Source organism: Pleurodeles waltl, chromosome 12, assembly GCF_031143425.1.
Source record: "Pleurodeles waltl isolate 20211129_DDA chromosome 12, aPleWal1.hap1.20221129, whole genome shotgun sequence".
Classification (NCBI taxonomy): Eukaryota; Metazoa; Chordata; class Amphibia; order Caudata; family Salamandridae; genus Pleurodeles; species Pleurodeles waltl.
The window spans coordinates 623,964,416-623,991,086 of NC_090451.1; the positions used below are offsets into that span (position 1 = coordinate 623,964,416).

Here is a 26,671-nt window from a genome sequence, read left to right on the forward strand (position 1 = left end):
AGACCAGAGCACAATGAAGATTAATTGGAAAAACCTTTTCAATTACAAACTCAACTACAATGCGAACATGAGTGTGAGATATTCAATGAATGAATCTAAGGTACGAATCAGAAAACTAGACTACAAATACATATATCAAGTAAGTCTACACACTTTTAAAGGTCTCAACAAACCACCAGAAATGTGTGTGAAGCAAACCAAAGGACAATATAGACCAAAACCCACATTAACAGAAAGTAAACAGAAAGAAAACTACAAACTGTCAAAAAGTGAAACTCTAGAATAATTTATCTAAAACCAAGAGTCGTAACATCGAAGTTATCTTAATCCTGGATAGCAAACTTGCAAAGCAGATCGACAGAACCATAAAACAAAACCACCACAGGACAGCTCCATACAGCAAATGGGAAAAAAATTACTAAACATTAACACCACAGAATTTCCTATGGTCAACAAAAGTTCAAGCCCCCTTTTCACAAAAAAACAATGATTGGATTCTGGCAGTAAAGTGTGAGATACACAATATAACACCAAAGGCAAACTTATTTCGAAGGGTGAACATTATAACTAAGAGCAAACTAACACTACACTGCTGCTCAGCTCAACCTAGACACAACCACAAGACTAGACCAGAAAGCTAAAATGTTACACTAGGAATAAAATAAATGGCTACAAAGGAGGCCCCATGTACACCAATACCGAAAGAAACAGCAGTTAATAAAGTCAATCCTTATCCTAAAGCTGGCTTAAACACCACCCACTCAGGTCCACAAACATTGATATGATAGCCAGGATCTGGCTGTAAAAAAACAAATGGCATAACTTAAAGATGATTTAAAAAAAAAAAAAAAGATCTTAAGTGCAAACAGTATTTTTGAACGTTTTTCAGGATCCTGAGGTAATACAAGCCCAGAGTATGTTAAAAATGTTGTAATGGAGAACGAGACAAAATAACTAAAAACTACAAAATGGAAAATGAAAAAATCATATGCATCATGATAATGCTGCAAAATCAGTCAGGTTTTAAATCATCACTGGCATGCAGAAAATATATTAATGTTCGTGAGAAAGAAAAAAGGCTCTTTGACAAGAGGGGGTCTGGTCTGTGCAGGACACACAGAACAACATTTCTATTCTTAGTACACATAAATGGATCATGTTGTCAAGATGTTGATGACAGGAGTGAGAGAATGTAAGACCAAAAAAAATACACAACATTTTTACAAAAACAATTCTTTAGACCAGTAGTTCCCAACCTGTGATCTGGGGACCTCTAGGGGTCTGCGAAGCCTCCTTAGGGGGTCCGCGACTGCTTAGTAAATTAACTAAAATTAACAGATTAAGTGTACATAAATAAAGTGGTTAAATATACAATTGAATATTTTAAAACATACCGTAAACATCAAGTAATTTGTAATTGGAGGCTAAAAATTAAATTAGTATCCTCAGATTGATTCGTGGGAGCAGTGCAAGTGCATCCAACAGAATACAGTATTGATGATGTGTGCCTTCAATTGAATTTAGAAAAGCTCTAACCTTCCTATTAAAATTAAACATTTTATTTATTTTATTTGTTTGCAAATTAAATAAAATGTGTTATTTGTGTACGTGTTTGATGACTCAGTGGGGGTCCCCGGGTTTTAGTAATGATAAAGTGGGGGTCCTCAGAAGACAAAAGTTTGGAAACCACTGCTTTAGACATTAGTCAAAAACACCTGATTTCAAAGTCACACTGCGATCGAACTGTAAAATTATGATGAAAATGGGACTACAGTTAGACCATGTAAGTGTAGTGCAAACAAACTGGTTTCAAATCATCGAGCCGCAGAAGGCTAAAGCACTGTCTGACAGCAGAAATCCTTTAATCATTGGTTATGTCTTTATCACCAAATAGATCATTTGTGTAAATTCAATAATAACCCAGGAAAAATTCTGGTAAAAAAAATACTAAAGCATTGAAGAAAAAATGTGTATCTTTAAAAAAGTGGTAATACATTGAAAACATTATGGAAAAAACAAGTATAAACAGAGGAGTATTCAAAATGTACCTCTGGATACGTCACAGTTATATTAACTGGGGAATATAACATTGTACATGGCAATTTCGGACAGCCAGGAACCAGCCAAGAGAAACAAAAGAATGTTTTTGCTATCCTGTTTCCATCTTTTTGAATGTGCCCACACTGTTATATGTGAAACCCAGCGACAGACACCTGGTGGGACAAAGCATGGTACTTCAGCAACCAGGCAGTGGATACACAAGAGTTATCTTGGCATACTGTTATCTGGCTTTCAAGTGCTCCCCAGAGCCCTATATGTAAACCCAGCAGGCTCGGATACACAAGCAGGATTTGACACTGTAATGTCAAAAAGGATGCTCAGTCTCCACACTGCACATGCTGGGAGATTCAGAGAAAACATCTCTGTCCATTCAGGTCAGCCTATTGTTTGCTTCTGGGAGGCATTTCACACCTTTTTCACCCCTATTCAAATGCTAATCAGCGGCTGGGAGAATTTTTTTTTTTTTTAAAGTAAAATATCTCACCTCCTTTAATCCTGACAGTTCAGTTGGTGCCTCTGCCGTGGGCACCCAAATCTTCACATCATAATCAAGGCCACTTGTTGCCAAGACCGGCAGATGGGGATGGGGCTCCAGACAGTTAACCTGCAAAAAGATAATGTTCTTCTGTTATTTTTCTACAACTCGGGACCAGTTGGTAACACTCCTCCACCACCTACACATGCCGCGGCAATAATGAAGTACATACAAAAAACAAGAATAGGTTTACCAGCCTTGCATTAGGTCCGGAAGAAACCCTACCTCTTGGATGTCCCCTTTTAAAATAGTCAATTGTGGCATTTACTCATTGATGGGATTAGAGGAAACTAAAGTGGGGAATTTGCTATTAAAAGGGTCTTCTCAACCACCTACAGTCTCAAAGTAAAGGTCAGACAAAACCAAAAACAGAAATAATCTGACTACCTTTGTAAAGTTGGTGACAAAGAGAAGAATTAACACAGTCAAATCAAAAATTATATTGCACTAGCAATACATTGGGGATCATTAAGCGATGCAGGAGCTGACAGGTCTCTTCAAATTGGAGTCCGATCACAACCAGTTTTAGCTTCAATGGTTTGGGCATGACCCACTGATTCAATTTATACCTGGATAAGATGGATGGATTAATTGTGCATTAATGGTCTGGCATGCTGTAGGCTTCCTAAAATACCTTCATCCAGTTGGGACACAGCAACAAGACTAAGGTTTAGTGGACCCTAAACTTTAATCTTTTTCTCCACTCTGTTTCAAGGCTGTTTATCAACCTTAGCTTCTGCATAGGCATAACTATGGGGCAGGTTCTAACACCAATTTAACAAGTCAATCCAATCACAGGTTGAGAATTGTAAGGGGAGTCCACGGAAAATGTATATTTACCCAAGTATCAGTTTAATGAAAATTAGCTAGTCACACGTTCTTGTACATTTTTAAAAACAACTCCTTGTTAATCTAGGACCATCGGGGCTGGTTCAATTCAGGATAGGAGAAACAATGGCGGTTATCCACTAACATACTTTGCCAAAACTCTTGAAGGCTTTAGTCTGGCCATTAACCTTCCATGCTGCCACTTATGACTTCCTTCCACAGTCCTGAAAGATGTTATTGCACACACTGTAGAAAATGAAAATGTCACTTACCCAGTGTACATCTGTTCGTGGCATCAGTCGCAGTAGATTCGCATGTTCTGCAATAGCTCGCCATCTGGTGTTGGGCCGGAGTGTTACAAGTTGTTTTTCTTCGAAGAAGTCTTTCGAGTCACGGGACCGAGTGACTCCTCCTTTTGTCTCCATTGCGCATGGGCGTCGACTCTATCCTCGATTGTTTTTCCCCGCAGAGGGTGAGGTAGGAGTTGAATTGTAGTAATAGTGCCCATGCAATGGAGTGACTAAGTATGCACCTATTTAAGGTTGAGATGATACATATATAAATAATTGAAGGTAACTTCTAAACTGCTACAGGCTCCCGGGGAGGCGGGTGGGCACATGCGAATCTACTGCGACTGATGCCACGAACAGATGTACACTGGGTAAGTGACATTTTCAGTTCGATGGCATCTGTCGCTGTAGATACGCATGTTCTGCATAGACTAGTAAGCAGTTATTTCCCCAAAAGCGGTGGATCAGCCTGTAGGAGTGGAAGTAGTCTGAAATAATGTCCTTAATACGGCTTGACCTACTGTGGCTTGTTGTGCGGATAACACGTCTACACAGTAGTGCTTGGTGAATGTGTGAGGCGTAGACCATGTGGCTGCCTTACATATTTCTTGCATTGGGATGTTTCCTAGAAAGGCCATGGTAGCACCTTTCTTTCTGGTTGAGTGTGCCCTTGGTGTAATGGGCAGCTGTCGTTTAGCTTTAAGGTAGCAGATTTGGATGCATTTAACTATCCATCTGGCTATACCTTGTTTTGAAATTGGGTTTCCTGCGTGAGGTTTTTGAAATGCAATAAAGAGTTGTTTAGTCTTTCTGATGTTTTTTGTTCTGTCAATGTAATACATTAATGCTCTTTTGACATCTAATGTATGTAGTGCCCTTTCAGCTACGGTATCTGGCTGTGGAAAGAACACTGGAAGTTCCACTGTTTGATTTAGATGGAACGGTGAAATAACCTTTGGCAAAAATTTAGGATTGGTCCTTAGGACGACTTTATTTTTGTGTAGTTGTATAAAAGGTTCCTGTATAGTAAACGCCTGAATCTCGCTTACTCTTCTCAGGGAAGTAATGGCGATGAGAAATGCCACCTTCCAGGTTAGGAACTGTATGTCGCAGGAGTGCATGGGTTCAAAAGGTGGACCCATAAGTCTAGTTAGGACAACATTTAGGTTCCATGAAGGAACAGGTGGTGTTCTTGGTGGTATAATTCTCCTAAGGCCCTCCATGAATGCTTTAATGACTGGTATTTTATATAGGGAAGTTGAATAGGTAGTCTGCAGGTATGCAGATATTGCTGCAAGGTGAATCTTAATGGAAGAGAAAGCTAGGTTAGATTTTTGTAAGTGAAGCAAGTAACCCACTACATGTTCTGGAGTTGTGTGTAATGGTTGTATTTGATTAATATGGCAGTAGCAAACAAACCTCTTCCATTTACTTGCATAGCAGTGCCTGGTGGATGGCCTTCTTGCTTGTTTTATGACTTCCATACATTCTTGGGTAAGTTGTAAGTGCCCGAATTCTAGGATTTCAGGAGCCAGATTGCTAGATTCAGCGATGCTGGATCTGGGTGTCTGATCTTTTGGTTGTGCTGTGTCAACAGATCTGGCCTGTTGGGCAATTTGATGCAGGGTACCACTGATAGGTCTAGCAGCGTTGTGTACCAGGGTTGCCTTGCCCAAGTTGGTGCTATCAATATGAGTTTGAGTTTGCTTTGACTGAGTTTGTTTACCAGGTAAGGAAGGAGAGGGAGAGGAGGAAAAGCGTAAGCAAATATCCCTGACCAGTTCATCCATAGGGCATTGCCTTGGGATTGTTTGTGTGGGTATCTGGATGCGAAGTTTTGGCATTTTGCGTTCTCCCTTGTCGCAAACAAGTCTATCTGAGGTGTTCCCCAGAGTTTGAAATAAGTGTTCAGAATTTGGGGGTGAATTTCCCATTCGTGGACCTGTTGGTGATCTCGAGAGAGATTGTCTGCGAGTTGATTTTGTATCCCTGGTATAAACTGTGCAATTAGGCGAATTTGGTTGTGAATTGCCCAATGCCAAATTTTTTGTGCTAGCAGGCTTAACTGCGTGGAGTGCGTCCCCCCCTGCTTGTTTAGATAATACATTGTTGTCATGTTGTCTGTTTTGACGAGAATGTATTTGTGAACTATTATTGGTTGGAAAGCTTTTAGTGCTTGAAAAACTGCTAGAAGTTCTAGGTGATTGATATGCAGTTTTGTTTGATGTACGTTCCATTGTCCTTGTATGCTGTGTTGATCGAGGTGTGCTCCCCACCCTGTCATGGAAGCATCTGTTGTTATTACGTATTGTGGCACTGGGTCTTGGAAAGGCCGCCCCTTGTTTAAATTTATGTTGTTCCACCACAGAAGCGAGAGGTAAGTTTGGCGGTCTATTAACACCAGATCTAGAAGGTGACCCTGTGCTTGAGACCACTGTGATGCTAGGCATTGTTGTAAGGGCCTCATGTGCAGTCTTGCGTTTGGGACAATGGCTATGCATGATGACATCATGCCTAGGAGTTGTAATACCATCTTTGCTTGTATCTTTTGTGTTGGATACATGCGTTGTATGATGGTGTTGAAATTTTGAATTCTTTGTGGACTTGGAGTGGCTACTCCTTTTGATGTGTCTATTATGGCTCCCAGGTATTGTTGTACCTTGCGTGGCAGAATTTTGGATTTTGTGAAATTGACGGTGAACCCTAGTTTGAAGAGGGTTTGTATGATATGATTTGTGTGATTTGAGCACTCTATTAACGAATGGGCCTTGATTAGTCAGTCGTCTAGATATGGGAACACATGTATCTGCTGCCTTCTTATGTGTGCTGCGACTACCGCTAGACATTTGGTAAAGACTCTTGGTGCGGTTGTTAATCCGAAAGGCAGTACCTTGAATTGGTAATGTATTCCTTTGAATACAAACCTTAGGTATTTCCTGTGCGATGGGTGTATTGGTATATGGAAATAAGCATCCTTGAGGTCTAAAGTTGCCATGTAGTCGTGCAGCTTTAGCAATGGCAATACTTCTTGTAGTGTGACCATGTGGAAGTGGTCTGATTTGATGAAAGTGTTCACTACTCTGAGGTCTAGGATTGGTCTCAGTGTTTTGTCCTTCTTTGGTATCAGAAAGTACAGTGAGTAAACTCCTGTGTTTATTTGTGTGTTTGGCACTAATTCGATTGCATTCTTTTGCAATAGTGCCTGCACTTCTATCTCCAGGAGATTGGAATGGTGTGTTGTTAAATTTTGTGCTTTTGGTGGTATGTTTGGAGGGAATTGTAGAAATTCTATGCAATAACCATGTTGGATAATTGCTAGAACCCAAGTGTCTGTAGTGATTTTCTCCCATGCTCTGTAATAATGACCTATTCGTCCCCCCACTGGTGTTGTGTGGAGGGGGTGAGTGACATGTGAGTCACTGTTTAGTAGTAGGGGTTTTGGGGCTTTGGAATCTTCCTCTATTTCTAGGGAATTGCCCTCCTCTATATTGTCCCCGAAAACCTCCTCTATACTGTCCTTGGTAACTGGACGGTGTGGCTTGTGAGGTGCTGGCTTGTGTGCTTTGACCCCGAAACCCCCCTCGAAAGGGCGTTTTACGGAATGAGCTGTAATTCCCTCTGCTTTGCGGGGAGTAGAGTGCGCCCATGGCTTTGGCAGTGTCCGTATCTTTTTTGAGTTTCTCAATCGCTGTGTCCACTTCTGGACCGAACAGTTCTTTTTCATTAAAAGGCATATTGAGAACTGCTTGTTGAATCTCTGGTTTAAATCCAGACGTTCGGAGCCATGCATGCCTTCTGATAGTTACAGATGTATTAATTGTCCGTGCAGCTGTATCTGCAGCGTCCATGGAGGAGCGGATCTGGTTGTTGGAGATGGCCTGTCCCTCCTCAACCACTTGTTTTGCCCTATTTTGTAAGTCCTTGGGCAGATGTTCAATGAGATGTTGCATCTCGTCCCAGTGGGCTCTGTCATAGCGCGCAAGTAGTGCCTGGGAGTTCGCGATGCGCCACTGGTTTGCAGCTTGTGCTGCGACTCTTTTACCAGCTGCATCAAACTTGCGGCTTTCTTTATCTGGGGGTGGTGCATCTCCAGATGTGTGAGAGTTGGCCCTTTTCCTAGCTGCTCCTACAACGACAGAGTCTGGTGGCAGCTGTGTAGTGATGAAAACCGGGTCCGTAGGAGGCGGCTTATACTTTTTTTCTACCCTTGGTGTGATTGCCCTACTTTTAACCGGCTCCTTAAAGATGTCTTTTGCGTGGCGGAGCATACCAGGGAGCATAGGCAGGCTTTGGTATGAGCTGTGGGTGGAGGAGAGTGTGTTGAATAAGAAATCATCCTCAACCTGTTCTGAGTGGAGGCTTACGTGGTGAAATTGTGCTGCTCTAGCCACCACTTGAGAGTACGCGGTGCTGTCTTCTGGTGGAGATGGCTTCGCAGGGTATGCCTCCGGACTGTTATCTGACACTGGGGCGTCGTATAGGTCCCATGCGTCCTGATCTTGGTCACCCTGGCTCATGGTGGTGTGAGCTGGGGAGTGTGATGGAGTTTGTGCTGGTGAAACGTCAATCACGGGCGGAGGTGAGGGTGGTGGTGTAACTCTTTTCACCACTTTTGGTTGTGGTGTCTGTTCCGTGTGGAACTCCAACCTTCTCTTTCTCCTAATGGGGGGAAGGGTGCTTATTTTTCCTGTCCCCTGCTGTATGAAGATACGCTTTTGCGTATGGTCCCCATCAGTTGCTTGCAGCTCTTCCTCAAACCTATGCTTCTGCATTTGGGAGGTTAGCGAGTGCTCTTCTGTATAAGAGCCTGAAGCTGGGTCGCTTGCAGTTTGTTTCGGCATCGAAACCCTGTCTGCGTGTTTTTTCGGCTCCGAGGTGACTCTTTTCTTTTTCGGGGCCGAAACCTCTCGGCGTCGATCTGTTTCGGTGCCGCTGTCTCGGCGTCGAGCCGTGTCGGCACCGGCATCTCGGTGTCGAGGCTTGTCTCCAGCACTTTCTCGGTCCCGAGAAGGCTGCGTGCCGGTGTCTCGACCGGAGTCGGACGATCTCGGCACTGTTTGGGCCTTTTTCGGTGCCGATGGTCGGTCACCGAATTTATGGGTCGAGCCATGGCCTGGTGGCAGTGGCGTCCCCTGGGCCTTGTAAATGTGTCTCTGTGTGGTTTTCGACGTCTTACTCACGGTTTGTGTATCGTCGAATCCTTCGGAGTCGGAGTCTTGGATCGAGAAGGTACCTTCCTCTTCCTGTTCCTCGAACTCCCGTTGGGCTGTCGGTGCGGACGCCATCTGAAGTCTTCTGGCTCGACGGTCTCGGAGTGTTTTTCGGGACCGGAACGCACGACAGGCCTCGCAGGTGTCTTCGCTGTGCTCAGGTGACAGGCACAGGTTGCAGACCAAGTGTTGGTCTGTGTAGGGGTATTTATTGTGGCATTTGGGGCAGAAACGAAACGGGGTCCGTTCCATCGGCGTTCTTCAGCACGCGGTCGGGCCGACCAGGCCCTGACGGAGGATCGAAAAAACTACCCGAAGGGCACCGGAGCTCTTCGATCTTCGATGCGGTGTTGAATGTAAGTACGCCGATCCCGAACGCAACAATACCGACGAAAATCTTCCGAAATTAGCTAATTGTCCGTTCCGAAACTCGGAGCGACAGGAACACGTCCGAACCCGATGGCGGAAAAAAAACAATCGAGGATAGAGTCGACGCCCATGCGCAATGGAGACAAAAGGAGGAGTCACTCGGTCCCGTGACTCGAAAGACTTCTTCGAAGAAAAACAACTTGTAACACTCCGGCCCAACACCAGATGGCGAGCTATTGCAGAACATGCGTATCTACAGCGACAGATGCCATCGAACGTTTAGTTTTCATGGGAGCAGTCCCATCTCTAACGAGAAGCAGCAAGGAATTCCCACGAAAACTGGGCTGCTCTATTCTACATTTCAGGTCTACAGGCACCACTCTCCTCGCATTTTCAACTTCAAGTGTGCTGGATGTAATACGACAAGCCTGCATCTCACCAGACCATTCTGACGAGAAGTAGGATAACCATCCAACCTCACGCTAGATGGACTAGTTGTCCTTTGCGCAAAGTGGCAATCACACCAGTATTCAATGTTTAGTGGCCTGGTTTACATTCTATAAGAAATTGGAGTATTACTATGGAGGTGAGGTTCACCTGGATAACAAAAAGGTGTTGCATTAATGAACCATATATACAAGTCTGCAAGCCTATACATATGGATATATGAAACTGGATTATTTACTGGGGCGGTGCCTACCCACATCAAGTAATAAATCACAACCTCTGTTAGGCTGAACCCTTAAAGTCATTAAACTAACCTGAGCTCAACCCCCTGCTAGATGTGGCAGAGAGCGCAGATTAGTATACTCCAAGGGAGCCCAAATCCCACACTCACCGTCTATAGCGATTTGTGACCTCCCCCGGCTTGATGAAACGGGCGCAGAGGATCGACGCAGCCCAATGGGATGGAGCAGGTGTTGAATAGATGGGGAACTCTACGCTGAGGGCTCCATTATGTTCTTTCAGGACGTTATGGACACCTAGGGAATAGGAGCTGGGCAGTTCTTACCAATCCATACGATACAATATGGCACTGCCCGCTACATGGGGAGGAAGCACTGCAGAACCTCCCACGTCCGCAAATCTGCATACGCTCCTAAATGTGGATAGCGCACGCAATGTGATAAGTACCCTGCCGTGGATGCAAGCAGAGGCCAATACCTTGCGGCTACTCCGAATGCAGGAGGGGAGCTGCACAAGGACCAATGGCGAATGCAGTCGGATGTCCCTGCCCATAGGTCACACACTGATAGAAGATCTTAAGGCCAAACTGGCAAAGAGAACATTCTCTTTCAAAAAGAATTGATACGTTTCAACTTTCTATCCAGAGGGTTGGTCAGAAAGGTATTAATAGTGACCATACTCACTGATGCCTGTACGACGAAGCTTTGAGGTGAAGGGTGCCTTATTAGCAAATCATGGTCACCGGGGACAGGTCTACATTGCCTGGCATCAGCTACACTTCCTGGCATTGACTGAACGGAGGGCCTACGCGCGGTTTTGACCAACTGGCCTTAAGGGTATCTGTCAGACCCTCGTTACATGGCAGTAGTGTCTCAAAAGAAGTTGCACCTGGTTGAAGGATCTCAGTCAACAAGTCTGCCATGATTTCCACTGTAGGCAATCTAAATTGAGCATTCTGCTGCCCTTCGCACAACTATGGTGAAAGAGGTACTTATTCAACACTGGAGACCCGGTGGCAAGTCTACCTCTGTCTCTGGGAATGTGTCTAGCCCACTGCATTTTGTAAGCCCAGGAAAAGGCCATCATCAGTATAGCTATAGTGGTAGCAGGATGTCTAACTCCTCATTATCAGTATCATGGGAAACATGTTGCACAGGCTTAGCCGCATCAGAGTCAGATCAAATGAAGACCTCCAGCCTCTGATAGTGCTGGCGTTGAGGCAGAGGTTGAGGATTAGTGTCTGGTTATTCCTTTGCGATATAACAGTGCAACACAAGCCTAGAGCAAACAGACTATGGTGGGGACGGACATCGGCATCCGGAGTGGGTCCAGGGCCAGTGGAGTCAGCACTGCCACAGAATGGATAGGCACCGACCCTGACCCTTGAGCCGGTTTGGAGGAATGAACTGGTGACTGCACAAGCTCAGGTATAGTTCCCAAGGGATCAGTTAGTTCCAAGAGAGGGCCAACCGGCAAAAGTCCAACTGACACTCCTCGTAACTCTGTGGTGCTCGAAAGTGCTTCAGAGGGAGCACGAAGCTGGGGAAAGAACTGCAACATGACAATCCTAAATATGTAATTTGCTGCTGGGTCAATGACAGCATTGAGAATTCAGGGTACAACCGAATAAGATATGGATTGTGGGTCTTGATCTGCAGGCTTTAACTTTAGCAAAAGTAAAACAGCAGTCACAATAGTAAGTTTTGCAGAAACACTAACTATTTAGCAGAAATAACATTTTGATAGGAAAATGTACAAACTGAGTTCATAGAGCTGTTAAAGTGAGGCACTTAAGAAGAAAAATGACACACATACATTAACATTTTTCTTTATAAAATGGATGCTTCCTGGCTAACATTTTCCGTTTGAGGGCACGTGTGGCTGCAGCTACACATGTTCCATAGACTGTAAAGCAGTGCCCTCCAAACGCGGTAGCTAACCTGTGGGCGTCTGGAAAAGTGTATGTAGCACTGCCTGTCCTACATTAGCTTTTTGGCTTGCTAAGATATGCACACAATAATGCTTGGTGACGATGTGTGGTGTGGACCATGTAGCTGCCTTACATACGTCAGCTACAGGAATATTTCCTAAAAGACCACTGTTGCTCCTTTTCACAAATGGAGTGTGCTCTAGGCGGAATAGGTAAATGTATTTTGGCCTTTGCATAGCAAGTTTGGATATAATCCATCTGGCTATGCCAGATTTAGATATAGGGTTGCCTTTTTATGGTGGTGAAAAAGCAACAAAAAAATCTTCAGTTCTATTAATGTAGTACACAAGCACTCTTAACAACTGGTGGGTTAAGAGCTTCTTCTGCAATTAAATGGATGAGGGAAAACAAATGCCAATTCAATGGATGAATTGCAGTGGAACTGAGATACCACCTTTGGTAGGAATTTAGGGTTAGTGCGAAGAACCACTTTATCTTTATGAGTTTGACACAATAGTTCTTGTAAGGTTAAGCCTAGAGTTCACTAACATGCTTTAGTGAAGTGATGGCAACTAAGAATGCCACTTTCAACATTAAAAACTGAAGAGGGCATGAATGTAGAGGCTCAAATGGCAGACCGATAAGTCTTGTAAGTATTGTTTTAAGATTCCAAGAAGGCACTGGAGAAGTCCTTGGTGGAATCATTAGTTTAAGCCCTTCCATGAAAGCTTTCATGACTAGAAGTTTGAAAAGCGAAAAATGCTGCCTGTTCTGAAGGTAAGCGGCTATCCCAGCAAGATTCAATCTTATGGAAGCGTATGCCAAGTTTGCTTTCTGCAAATAGAAGGTAGGAGAGAATTGCCCTGATCTGTGACTTTGGGAGGGTCCACTTGTTTTGAACGGCAATATCAAACAAAACGTCACCATTTTTCTGTGCAGCATGCTCTAGAGGTAGGCTTGTGTGCTTCTTTAAGAAAGTTCATGCATTCTTGAGGCAAGTTAAGGTATCCGAATTCCATGACTTCTGAAGCCATATTGCAAAATTTTGTTCCTTGGTACTGGGGTGCCTGATTTGTCCAAGGTTCTGAGTGAGAAGGTCCAGTTTGAGGGGAAGCTTTTTGTGAGGAACTACTAATAGTTCTAGAAGGGTGGTGAACCGGGGCTTTTGAGCCCATGTGGGAGCTACTAGTATTAGTGCGAAAGTTTGCTTGAACTTCTGCACCAGAAGTGGAAGAAGAGGATAAGGAAATGCCTCCTTGGCATGGTTACCCCCTGACTTTTTGCCTTTGCTGATGCCAAGTTACGATTTGAAAGTGTGCTGAAGCCTGCTAACCAGGCCCCAGCACCAGTGTTCTTTCCCTAACCCGTACCTTTGTTTCCACAATTGGCACACCCTGGCATCCAGGTAAGTCCCTTGTAACTGGTACCCCTGGTACCAAGGGCCCTGATGCCAGGGAAGGTCTCTAAGGGCTGCAGCATGTCTTATGGCACCCTGGAGACCCCTCACTCAGCACAGACACACTGCTTGCCATATTGTGTGTGCTGGTGGGGATAAAATGACTAAGTCGACATGGCACTCCCCTCAGGGTGCCATGCCAACCTCACACTGCCCATAAGTATAGATAAGTCACCCCTCTAGCAGGCCTTACAGCCCTAAGGCAGGGTGCACTATACCATAGGTGAGGGCATAAGTGCATGAGCACTATGCCCCTACAGTGTCTAAGTAAAACCTTAGACATTGTAAGTGCAGGGTGGCCATAAGAGTATATGGTCTGGGAGTCTGTCATGCACGAACTCCACAGCACCATAATGGCTACACTGAAAACTGGGAAGTTTGGTAGCAAACTTCTCAGCACAATAAATGCACACTGATGCCAGTGTACATTTTATTGTGAAATACACCCCAGAGGGCATCTTAGAGATGCCCCCTGAAACCATACCCGACTACCAGTGTGGGCTGACTAGTTTTAGCAGCCTGCCACACACCAGACATGTTGCTGGCCACATGGGGAGAGTGCCTTTGTCACTCTGTGGCTAGTAACAAAGCCTGTACTGGGTGGAGGTGCTTCTCACCTCCCCCTGCAGGAACTGTAACACCTGGCGGTGAGCCTCAAAGGCTCACCCCCTTTGTTACAGCACCCTAGGGCACTCCAGCTAGTGGAGTTGCCCGCCCCCTCCGGCCACGGCCCCACTTTTGGCAGCAAGGCCGGAAGAGATAATGAGAAAAACAGGGAGGAGTCACTGGCCAGTCAGGACAGCCCCTAAGGTGTCCTGAGCTGAGGTGACTGACTTTTAGAAATCCTCCATCTTGCAGATGGAGGATTCCCCCAGTAGGATTAGGGATGTGCCCCCCTCCCCTCAGGGAGGAGGCACAATGAGGGTGTAGCCACCCTCAGGGCTAGTAGCCATTGGCTACTAACCCCCCAGACCTAAACACACCCCTAAATCGAGTATTTAGGGGCTCCCAGAACCTAGGTAACTAGATTCCTGCAAACTGAAGACGAAGAAGGACTGCTGACCTGAAGCCCTGCAGAGAAGACCGAGACACCAACTGCTTTGGCCCCAGCCCTACCGGCCTGTCTCCCCACTTCAAGAAAAACTGCAACAGCAACGCATCCCCCAGGGTCCAGCGACCTCTGAAGCCTCAGAGGACTACCCTGCATCTAAAAGGACCAAGAACTCCCGAGGACAGAGGCCATGTTCCAAAAAAACTGCAACTTTGCAACAAAGAAACAACTTTTAAAGACCACACGTTTCCCGCCGGAAGCGTGAGACTTTCCACTCTGCACCTGAAGCCCCCGGCTCGACCTGCAGAAAACCAACACTACAGGGAGGACTCCCCGGCGACTGCGACCCTGTGAGTAGCCAGAGTTGACCCCCCTGAGCCCCCACAGCGACACCTGCAGAGGGAATCCAGAGGCTCCCCCTGACCGCGACTGCCTGCTTCAAAGAACCCTACGCCTGGTAAAGACACTGCACCCGCAGCCCCCAGGACCTGAAGGATCCGACCTCCAGTGCAGGAGCGACCACCAGTTGGCCCTCTCCCTTGCCCAGGTGGTGGCTTCCCTGAGGAGCCCCCCCCTTGCCTGCCTGCTTCGCTGAAGAGACCCCTGGGTCTCCCATTGAAACCTATTGCGAACCCGACGTCTATTTGCACACTGCACCCGGCCGCCCCCGTGCCGCTGAGGGTGTACTTTCTGTGCTGACTTGTGTCCCCCCCGGTGCCCTACAAAACCCCCCTGGTCTGCCCTCCGAAGACGCGGGTACTTACCTGCTGGCAGACTGGAACCGGGGCACCCCCTTCTCCATTGAAGCCTATGTGTTTTGGGCACCACTTTGACCTCTGACCGGCACCTGACTGGCCCTGAGCTGCTGGTGTGGTAACTTTGGGGTTGCCCTGAACCCCCAACGGTGGGCTACCTTGGACCCAACTTTGAACCCTGTAGGTGATTTACTTACCTGAAAAACTAACAAACACTTACCTCTCCCAGGAACTGTTGAAAATTGCACTAAGTGTCCAGTTTTAAAATAGCTTATTGCCATTTGTGTGAAAACTGTATATGCTATTTTGCTAATTCACAGTTCCTAAGTGAAATACCTTTCATTTAAAGTATTGTTTGTAAATCTTGAACCTGTGGTTCTTAAAATAAACTAATAAAATATATTTTTCTATATAAAAACCTATTGGCCTGAAATTGTCTTTGAGTGTGTGTTCCTCATTTATTGCCTGTGTGTGTACAAAAAATGCTTAACACTACCCTCTGATAAGCCTACTGCTCAACCACACTACCACAAAATAGAGCATTAGAATTATCTCTTTTTGCCACTATTTTACCTCTAAGGGGAACCCTTGGACTCTGTGCATGCTATTTCTTACTTTGAAATAGTACATACAGAGCCAACTTCCTACAATAGGGAAAGGCGGAAAGGCGTAAGCAAATATCCTTCACAAGGTCATACACAGAACAATGCCTTTGGATTGGGCATGAGGAAACCTGGAGGCGCAGTTTGGACATTTTGCGTTTTCCTCGGATGTGAACAGGTCTATGTCTGGAAACTCCCACTTTTGCAAGTGGTGGAGCAGGACTTGTAGTTGGAGTTTCCACTAGTGGATTTGCTGCGACATTCTGCTGAGGAGGTCGGCAAGATTGTGTCCCCACGGAAGATGTTCTGCTAGCAAATTAAGGTTTTGACAAATAGCCGGCGCCAGATTTTCTGCTATAGGCGAGACAGCTGTATAGAATGGGGTCCCCCCCCTTCTGCAAATACATGGCTGTCATGTTGTCTGCGCGGATCTGGACAACCTTGCTGATCAGGTGATGAGTGAACACTTTAAGCGCTAGTTGAACAGCTAGAGTTCTAGGCAGTTGATGTATATACTGTGGTGGTTGGTATCCCAGAGACAATGGACTGTGAGATTCTGAAGGTATGCCCCCTACACCCTCTGTGATGCGTTTGTTGTCAATATGGTCTGAGAAACAGACTTGAGGAAAGGCCACCCTTTTAATAGGTTGTTTTTGTTACACCACTGCAGAGAGCGATGGGTGTGGCTGTCTACCAACACTAGATCCTCCATCTGACCTTGTGACTGAGACCACTGTCGTGCCAGTCATTCCTGCAATGGACATATGTAGTTGTGCGTTCAGCACTATGACAATGCGCGAGGCCATTACACCTGGCAGTCTCATGACACATCTAAATGTGACCTGCTGTTCAATGTGGAAACAAGAAGATATTTGTGCTTGGAAGTTCTGTATACGTGCTGCATTGGGATAAGATAATCCCGTCTCCGTGTTTAGAACAGCTCCGAGATAGGGTTGAATCTGCTTAGGCTGAAGCTGAGATTTTTGGAAACTGATTATGAAGCCTTTTTGATGTGGCAAGGCCATGGTAGTTTGGGTATGATGAAGAGAAAGTGAGAGAGTGCTGACTTTAATGAGCCAGTCATACAGATATGGAAAGACACAAATGTTTTGCTTGCGCAAATGTGCTGCTGCTACCGCTAGGCGTTCTGTGAATAAGCGAGGTACAGTAGTTACCCCAAATGGGAGAACTTTGAACTGGTTGTGGCTGCCTGTTAACACAAGCCTGAGGTATTTACGATTGTGCTTGATATTTGGGAATCTGAAAATAGGCATCCTTCAAGTCTAGTGCTGAGAGGAAATCGATGTGTTGAAGAAGTGGGATCACGTCCTGGACGGTAACCATGTGAATGATTTAAAGGCCATAGATTTAGTATTGGCTGTAAAGAGCCATCCTTTTTGTGGATTAGGAAGTATAGAGAGTATACTCCTGACCCTTGATGCTGTGTAGGGACAGGTTTTCTAGCTTCTTCGAGTAGAAATAAATAAATAAATAAAGCCCGAAGTTCCTATTTGAGTAGGGTTAGATGTTCTATGATGAGTTTGTGAGTCCGAGGTGGAATGTTTGGAGATTTGGAAATTAGCTCCGGACAGTAACCATTTTGGATAATAATATCCAAAACCAACTTATGTTATATTTTTGCCAGATAGGGGGAAATTATTGTAATCGTCCCTCAACAGGTGTGGAGTAGTCGGGGGAAGAAGGGAGTCACTGTTTTGAGGCAGCGGTTGCACCATATGCTGAAGCACTTTTGCCCATTCCTTTGGTGTTATTTCCCCTATATGTTTCTCTGTAGAAACCTCTAGGGGAGGACTGATGACTGACCTCTGTGATAAGAAGAGGAGGTGTCTGCTGATGTTGGCTTGGAGCCTGGCTTGTAAGATGGATGGCAAAAGGAACCACAGGTACTAGGGGTATGCAGTGATCTTTTCCCACTCCTGTGGATAGTTCCCTATCCTTCCTCCCACTGGTGTTCTGTGGGGCGTTGAGAGGGTCACTTGCAGAAGGCTCCTCCTCCTCGAGGAGGGGGGTGTGGTGGGGGGGGGTTGTACTACTTTTTTATGGTTGCAGTTACCTCTCTAAAGGCTCTCCTAACTTGATCGAAAATGCTGAGCAGCATTGATAGGGACAAGTTCCCCTTGTTTGCAGGCACTAACATTTCCAACAGGAAACATCTCCTTTCTCCTCTTCTAGCTGTAACCCCGTAGGTTTCAGCAACCCTTTTGATGATGATGTTATAAAACATGAGGTCATCAGGTGGTAATGGTCTCAAGGGCTAATTCTCCATCTCCTATTCAGGGGAGTCTGTTTTGAGGTCGACCCACGATTCATCGTCGAACCCTCTTCCTGTTTTGGGTTCCTTGGGTTCATAGAACGTCTCTGAGTTCTTCCTCATGGGGTTCAGGTGTTGCTGGCACATCCAGCGCTGATTCTTCCTCTTCGCCCTTGAGGGTAGTCGAAGACCTCAGCAGGATTCAACAATCTTTCAAGGAGTAGTTGAACTCCTTCTTCTGCTGAAGTAGTATTGCCATTTCTGCTTCGAGCTTTCTATTTTTCCCTCTCAACTTCTTGCACACTCTGGCCGGCAATGGCAATAGCCTCTTTTTCCGCACTGATGGTTTGGTCATCTCCAAAAGCTTACTCTTTCTCTTCACACCCTCTCTAACAGCTGGGACCACTGATGTCTTTGACATCGTGCTTGCATCGGTATCCCTGTGCTGGGTTCCGTGGGCATCTTTTGCCTTCAGCTGACCTTCACTCAACATTTATCTCTGTGCCGAGGCTGCCTTCTGGTGTTTCTTCTCAGAGGTTTTATGCTCTGGGCCTTTCAGTGCTTTTGTTACCATTTAGATTTTCCTTTCGGCATCTCTTGATGCTTTTTTTCTGCCAGTTCTTTCTCAGTGTCAGTGTTGAAGATCTTGAAGTCTGAACCTCTATGGGCTGTCTTGGATTCCTCAACGTTGTCATCGCAGGCCTTTCCTGGTCGCGGTTGGCCATCCCTGCCTTGCTAGCGCTGGTCCTGGCGTGATAGAATTCTAACCTCTGTCTCCTTCATACCTTCAACGTTTTCGCAACCAATGAAGAGCAGGCTTCTCAGTCCTGGTCTCTGTGACCTTTCGGCAGACAGATCACAGACCTCATGAGGGTCTCTGTGTGGACTTGCAGTGGAAGTTCGGGCAAAATTTAAAGAGGGTTTAGTCCATATACCCTACCTTGCCCCATTCTTCGACCATGTGGTTGTTTTCGGCAGGGTCCCCCATCGGAAGGGGAGAGTGAAAGTTAACCTTATCTCAATGCTTTTTCTTCACAGTCTTTGACGAATCAATGTTTTCCTTGAAAAAGTTCAAAATTTTTCAAAAACTTTTGAGGTCCTCTGTTGCTTCCAGACCCAATGGCAGACAAAGAATGTGAAGGTGGCGATTACGCACACAAACATCTGGGGCGCCGTCTGACGTCACACTAGGGACAGACATACCACCAAATGGTGGCCAACTACGCCCAAAAATGGGGGGGGGGGGGGCGAGAGAGACAATTCCGTACCCAACCACTAGATGGCAGAATAATGCACAGCATATGACGCGAGCAAAGGATTCTTCCAGCAAAACTGTCAGGTACTCACACACACTTGCTTTAAGGTGGCGTAGATTTTAGATCTATCATTGGCAAAACAATGGGATGTTTAGATTTATTCCCTATTAAAATCTGTCTGGCAAGATAAAGTAAGGCAGCAGCAATGCTTAATATATATTGTCCCACAAGATTAACAGTGGAACTACTTAGGTTGTGAAAACAAAAAAAAAAGGAAAATACACTTCCCGCTAACCTTTGGTTTGCAGCTTTTTGTGTTTGACATAGACATGCTGTCATCTGGTGTTGGGTTGGAACACAGTTTTTTTTTTTAAGTCTTTTGCTCTCAGTTTCAATGTGACTAGGAGATATGATTATGTTCCCTCATGGCCAAAATGTACAGACTTCACCTCTGAATATGTATTTAATCACCCATCTTTTTTGAGTGCCTGTGCCACAATATAGAATTTTCTTCAATTTAGCACCCTGAGGTGTGGGGTCACCTGCAAATCAAGCTGCAAAACAATGGTCACAGATCAGTTACCTTTCTATCATTTTCTGCATTGTATGTATTTGCAGAGCCAGCTGCGCATACACTGTAAAGCACCACATGCACTTCCCAAAAAGGATGCACAGCGTCAAGTGAAAAAAACTAAACAGCATCTCTAAACGTGACTTTTAGTCTCTATGGCAATACATTAATTCTTATTAAGTGCCCACTAATGAAGAAGCAGTCTCACAAATGTCACCTAAAGGTGTATTTCCAAAGAAAGGTGTTTTAGTGCCTACTTGTGTGTGAAATAGGGACATAACAGTGAGATGATAAAGCTGGCCCGTGTGTAGTCAACATTGTATATATTTGATGATCTATATAACAATTCCAGAGTTGGAAACTGATTGGCCTTGGTGAGGGTGTAAAGGAAACAATTAATTGTTTATGCAGCACGAAAATATATTTTATAACAATGTAGTGCACAAAGGCTTTTCTACATTCTAGTGCATCTAAGGACCTCTCCGCTACAGTCTGTGGGGAAAAAAGTATTTCTTGGCAATTAAAAGAAATTTAGGCTGTGTCAGCAGTGTTGCCGAATCTTTAAGGGACCTGTGTGCTAGTTTCTTTGATAGAAAATGTCTGTACTATACTACTCTAGAGAACGACGTGTTTACCATGAGAAAATATCCTTCAATGATATTACAGAAATGTGCATGTGCAAAAGGACACCCCCCAGTAAGCGTTCCGAACTGCCCGTAAGATGATATGCTTAGTGCCATACAAAATGCCTTAAGTAAATAAGGCATGCGAGTAACACACTTAGACTACATAAGAAGTGCCAAAAGCAGCACTAAGAATGCATACAACCTCACACAAATTATTAAAATAGTCAAGCAAAAACATATAAAAAAATGAAATAAAAAGAGTAAGTTCAAGGACAATAAAATGCTATGGGGTGGCAAAGGCAAAGCTACATGAAGAAGTCAAGAGACAAAACCACAAATGTTGTTTAGCATGGAACTAAGTTTCATCCCTTTTCATAGTACCAGTGCTGATAACGTCCTTGGTAACTCAAAAAATAACCATCTTGAACTGGGATAAGACCACAGGCAAGAGTAATACTTGCTGTAATGATCCTTGAATGTCACACTGCCCTTCAGCCAGCTGATTTTTCAAGAAACACCTCTAACGTCCAATGTCCAAAAAATCTGGTATAAAAGAAAGAGGGAACTCCTGCTTCAATTCATTTAAGATTTCAGGAACAACAACGCAAAGAGAGGCTACACTAACTTGAGAACAGTGGCCTTCAAATGTTCTACCCAGTAACAGATTGTGCTAGTCTCACCCTTGCAGAAAATTATTTGAACCATGGATGATATTTACATCAGGTCTTCCTAAGGCCTAGCAGTTCAAGACCCTTAGCTCTCCACTTCTGAGGTGGTTGCATGCGCATTCTTGCAATGGCAAACAGCGCTTAAATTAATTTCATCATGCCAAATAGCAAGATGACCAACCTCTCTCTCAAAGACTGTGATGTCTTGTAATGGAGAATCATTTACAGAAATGTGGAAACCCATTTTGTGGGTGAAAGGTCTTTGCTACTCTAGGGGCCAGAGCAAGCCCAAGAAATTACTGAGTTATAGTTGTTCAAGTTGGCTTTTTAGCTTGCAAGGAAAACTTGTTTAATTTCTGTGTGGCATTCACCAACCATTCATCTAGATATGGGTAGGCATGTATGGACTAGTGTAGTAAATGGTACTCCACTACATACAGATAATTGGTAAACACCCACAGAACAGATTTTACCTGAAAGAAAGTAACTCAGAATTGATATGTTTGTCACCTACCACCAACCCCTGGTACTGGTGATTAGTTAGATGCCTTGGAGTATCGAAGATTGCAATTTTTAAACTGAGAGTCATCATGATGGTTCACTATTGCAGAAGAGGACCAATTCCTTTGTGGCCACCATAGTAGTGGCCGTGTCCATAATCATCAAATTAGACTGTCTAACACAAGGCCTAGTGTTGCATCATTCTTTTGGATGAAAACGTATGTAGGATGCACGCCTTCCCCTACAATGATGTAGTCAGATAACTATAAATCCCTTGCTCATCAACAATGCTATTTCTTCCAGTCGGCTACCTGTCTCATATAGTTGAGAATAGCCACTGGTCAGGGATAATTTCCTGCCACTAGAAAAAACACACCTTAAACTTCCCTCACAGTTTATATGGTTGGAGAAAAAGGAGAGATTATTAATTCTGTTGAGGCAAGGGAACCTCTACATAGAAATCCTCTAGCTCATGATCAGGTAGGTGTTCCCATGATAGTTACATCGGGTATGATGTGCATGTTGACACTGTTTTAGTGTCCGTTGATGCAAAGTATGATAACCTCAACATGGCGGGCTCTGACCTATTGCAAGAAATCTTCCATGTGTCAGTTTTAGGAGTTGATGAAATTAACCCTCAGACACGCCAGGCTTGGTTTCTTGATCTTTACAAACACCTACTCTAACCTTGTGCCAATAGGACAAAATTCCACTCTGGTACAATTTAATTGCGATTCTTGCAGGTCTTGAACCAGGTCTTCCAAAACCTCTTGAACCCACCTTATTTGCTAAATAACGGTTGGGAATTTTCAACATCAATTCATGGCTGACCCAATGCAAGCCATAAACTATCCAGCTGCACCCAATATTTTACTCTACTAGTCTGGATGTATTCATCCCGTGCCACCTGAATTTTAAAGGTGCTAATGCATTGTGTGGGCAACAATGGAACAGGATCTACTTGGCAAAATATTTACATTTTCTATTGACGCCACTTATATTTTCTTTTGACGCATGGAATAACGTAAAGTTTCTTACCTGTAGGTGTAGTTTTGCAGCTTGAAGAAATTTCTGGTTTCACAAGCTGTGTATTATTCTGCCATCTAGTGTTTGGGTGTGGAATTTCTACTATTTAACTATTTTTTTGTCCTTTTTAGGGTCGAGCCTGCGCTGCATGCGCTCGCGCATGCGTATCGCAGCGAGACGCTTTTGTATTTAGAAAAGGGCTCGGAGCCCTGTCAACTTCACGTCAGTGTTTTTTATTGGTTCGTGGGCTCTCCTAATAAAATCTGCTTGCTTTCATTAGTCAAAGGCAAGCATACGTCATGCCTTTTCCGGTGGCTAGCCCTCCTCGAGCACAGCGACCAAGTACAGAAAAAATGCGAGGCTCGCTGTTTTCCATCGGGCTCGTGGACTACTTTTTCTCTAATTTACGAGCGCGATCTCGCTTGGCAGAAGTCGAGCGCTTTACATAGTTAATTTCACTTTTCGGGTTGTGTACACAAATGCACTTTTGCCCGATAGGTGAAAAGTCAGGTTAGGAGTTTACAACGCGATCAGCTCTAACATGAGCAAACGCGAGACCCGTTGCATTGTAAATGCTTGTTCTACTTTTGTTTGCTGATGGGCATTGACGGAACCTCCATTTGATGTTTCCTTGTGATGCCATCGTACTTTCTCCGAATATCCCATCTTAGATCGTCATCATCTGATTTTTTTTTTAAATTTATTTTCTCCTCTTCTTGGTGGAGGTATGTGGTTTGCTTGTGAATCCAGAAAATTCTTTAAGCTGCAAAACTACGCCTACAGGCAAGAAACGTTACGTTTTGCAGCATGAATCTTTTCTGGATTCACATGCTGTACTTTGATTTTACAGCAGTTTCCTTACTGTGGTGACTACGTTGAAGATGGGCATTGACTTATGAATATTTGTTTTAGCACCTTTTGTCCCCCTTGAGCTTCTCTGTTCAACTGAATGTCCACAAAATGTTTTGTAAATGTTTGCACTGATGACCACGTTGCTGCAATGCAACTTTCTTGTAAGGGAGTATTGGCTATAGTTGCTCCTTTTTTCCATGTGGAGTGTGCTCCCGGGGCTACCGTTAAGGTTTCACCTGCATAAGTGTGACATAACTGAATTATTTGTGCAATCCATCATGCAATTGTGATCCTGGAGACTGGTTTTCCCAAGTAACTTTTTTATAAAAGATAAAAACAATTTGAGCCTTTCAGAAAGCTTGTGTTCCTTCAGTGTAGTACACTTACGTCCAGTGTATGCAATTTTCTTTCAGCGTGTCTTTGGATTTTGAAAGAAACTTGAAATTGGAATAGATTGATTAATGTGAAACTACTTTTGGTATGAAATGTGGTTCTCAGAACAATTCTGTCCTTGTGAATGTATAGGGTTCTTGTATCGTGAGGGTCTGCAACTCACTAACTCTGCAGTAACAGCTACCAAGAAAGTGGTCTTTAAAGTTAGTATCTGTAATGCAGCTTTGTGCAATGGCTCGAAGGGTCCTATTATGAGCTGTGAAAGAACTATGCTTAGGCTCCATGTGGGTGCTGGTACCCCTCTTGGTGGGGTTCTCGTCTTTGCACCCTCTAAGAATCTTTTTATCACTGGTGCTGGAAAACAAATTGTCCCCATCTCTCCTGTGGTATAACCCACTACTGCTGCCAGATTAACCTTTAATGATGAATATGAAAGTCCTTCTGGTAAAGGACGAGTTAAATATTTTAAAATTGTCTTTTCCCTTGCGATCTTCTTGAGTAACTTATTTTCAACACCCCAAAATAAAAATGTCTTTAATTCTGGCAAACAACATTTTTGTGTTATTGGTTTTCTTGCCTCTCTAAATACAGCCATGGTCTTTTATGGTAACTTCATGTGACTGAATTCTAGGTCTTCAGGAGCCAGGCTGTTAGTTTGAAATATTCTGGTTCTACGTGCAATACTGTTCCCCTTTCCATTATTAATAGGTCCTGACTTCTTGTGTCCTTTGAAATCTTCCTTCAGATAGCTGTATTATCTAAGAGTACCAAGCCTGTTTTGCCCATTGCATTGCAATTAATTTCAAGGTCATGTGACTACCCTTTCATTTGTTGATGACCTTGTGCAACAGTGGAAATGGGAGGGGGAGGGGGGGGGGTGTGAAGGGGGCATATGCAAATGTCCCTAATCAGTTTATCGAAAGGGCATTCCCCTGCGACTGAGGGTGCGGTTGTCTAGCGGCAAAGTTTTAGCATTTTTCGTTCTAGGGTGCTGCGAACAGATCTGTGGTTGATGTGTCCCACTTCTGAAAGATCTTCTGCACCACCTTCTGAGCTCCTACTTGTGGGAGCATGGAGACAGTCTGCTCAGCCTGTCCACTTCACAACTGTCTTTCCCGGGGAGATGTATGGATTAAAATCTCAATGTTCCTCTGGAAATGCCCATCTCCAGAGTTTCTGAGCCAATCTTGAGAGAGGTGGGGATTGAGTCGTCCTCTGTGCGTTGATGTAAAACATTATTGTAGTATTGTCTATCTGAATCAGTAATTCCCCTCAAAGGTTTTTTGGACAACTTTCAAAGCTAGAAAAAACTTTAATTCCAGGATGCTGATGTGTTGTACTGCATCCTCCTCCCTCCATATTCCTCTTATTTTCAGGGAGACCATATGTGCTCCCAATCCTATATGTGAGATGTCCGTTGTTAATGTCACCAATGGAGTTGGTTGCTGAAAAAAAAAAACTTTCCTCATGTAATGTTTTCCTTGTTGAACCATGCCATCTCTTCCTGAACCTTTTGCGTGACAACCACTAGATCTTCCTAACTCCTTGATGCACATGACTATTGATGTTTAAACCACTCCTGGATTGGCCTCATATGAAGCCTCACATTTGGGATCAAGGGAAAGCATTTAGCCATCTTTCCCAAAAATCTCCCCACAGTCCTAGCTGTTAGAGCTTTCCCCTTCTGGTATAGAAGAGTTTTCACCAGCAGGGACTTTTTGGTTCTTTTCTGGTGTGGAAATGCTTTCCCCAACATTGCATGCAATATATATAAACCACTCCTCTAGCAGGCCTTACAGCCCTAAGGCAAGGTGCATTATATTGCATGTGAGAGCACATCTACATGAAGAGATATGGCCATGCTATGTCTTTATCGATTCTCAAACACAGTAAGTGACCAGGGAAGCTATTTTAAATACATTTGCTGTTGACAGTGGTCAATACGAGCTCCCCGGCTACATGATGGCTTCACTGAAGATAGGGATGTTTGGTATCAAACATCTTGTACTGGTCAATCCACACTGATGTCAGTGTTGGATTCATCAATACATGCAGCCAGAAGGCACTTCAGAGGTGCCTCCTGAAAACCTACCAGCCTCTGATGAGCCTGCTGACTGGTTTCAACCAGTCTACCACCCAAAACACTGTTCTGGTCCCCTAGGGACCCACCCCCTGGATTCCACCCCATCCCCCCCCCCCGGGGTCCTCATCTCATACATCGATGACACACAGCTGGTCTTCTCCCTCGCGAAGGTCACGCCTCCCCCAGAGACCACACCTCCCCCAAAGAAACCTTCAGCAAAGCCATGTGTCAAGTAGCCGAATGGATGAGAGACCGACTCATGGTGGCCCCCCGCCCTTGGACAACCCCAACAGAACACACTAGAAATCTAGTCTTTATCTTAGATAACAAGCTCATCTTCAGAAGACAAGTAAACACCGTTTGGGTTAGAGCCTTCTGCTCTCTGGAGGCCCAGAACAAAAGCCTGTCCGGGAGGAGGGTGTAACACCCCTCGCACAGGACTACCTGATGAATAGACTTCCTAAGGTACCAAGCGTCAAAGGGCTGCCGCCTTTGAAATGCAAATCTGCACCCCCTCACAGGACAGAAAGCCACCCCCACTGTCCAGAGACCACTTGGCACCTGGACAAGTGGGAAAATTAGCTAGTCAGGTGGGCGTGCCACCTCCAGGCTAGTAACCCCCTGAAGGTGGGCTGCTGCGAGGTGGACA

The 26,671-nt window shown here is 44.6% G+C and overlaps 1 protein-coding gene across 3 annotated transcripts in view; it reads right to left on the minus strand.

Annotated features, from left to right (window-relative positions):
- The window catches only part of DCAF8 (DDB1 and CUL4 associated factor 8), a 285,829-nt gene that overhangs the window by 47,440 nt on the left and 211,718 nt on the right, over window positions 1-26,671 (minus strand). For all 3 annotated transcript variants that reach the window (XM_069217992.1, XM_069217990.1, XM_069217991.1), the window contains one exon: window positions 2,546-2,665. In XM_069217992.1, the coding sequence (XP_069074093.1) occupies window positions 2,546-2,665 (120 nt within the window). The remainder of the gene's footprint in view (window positions 1-2,545; window positions 2,666-26,671) is intronic.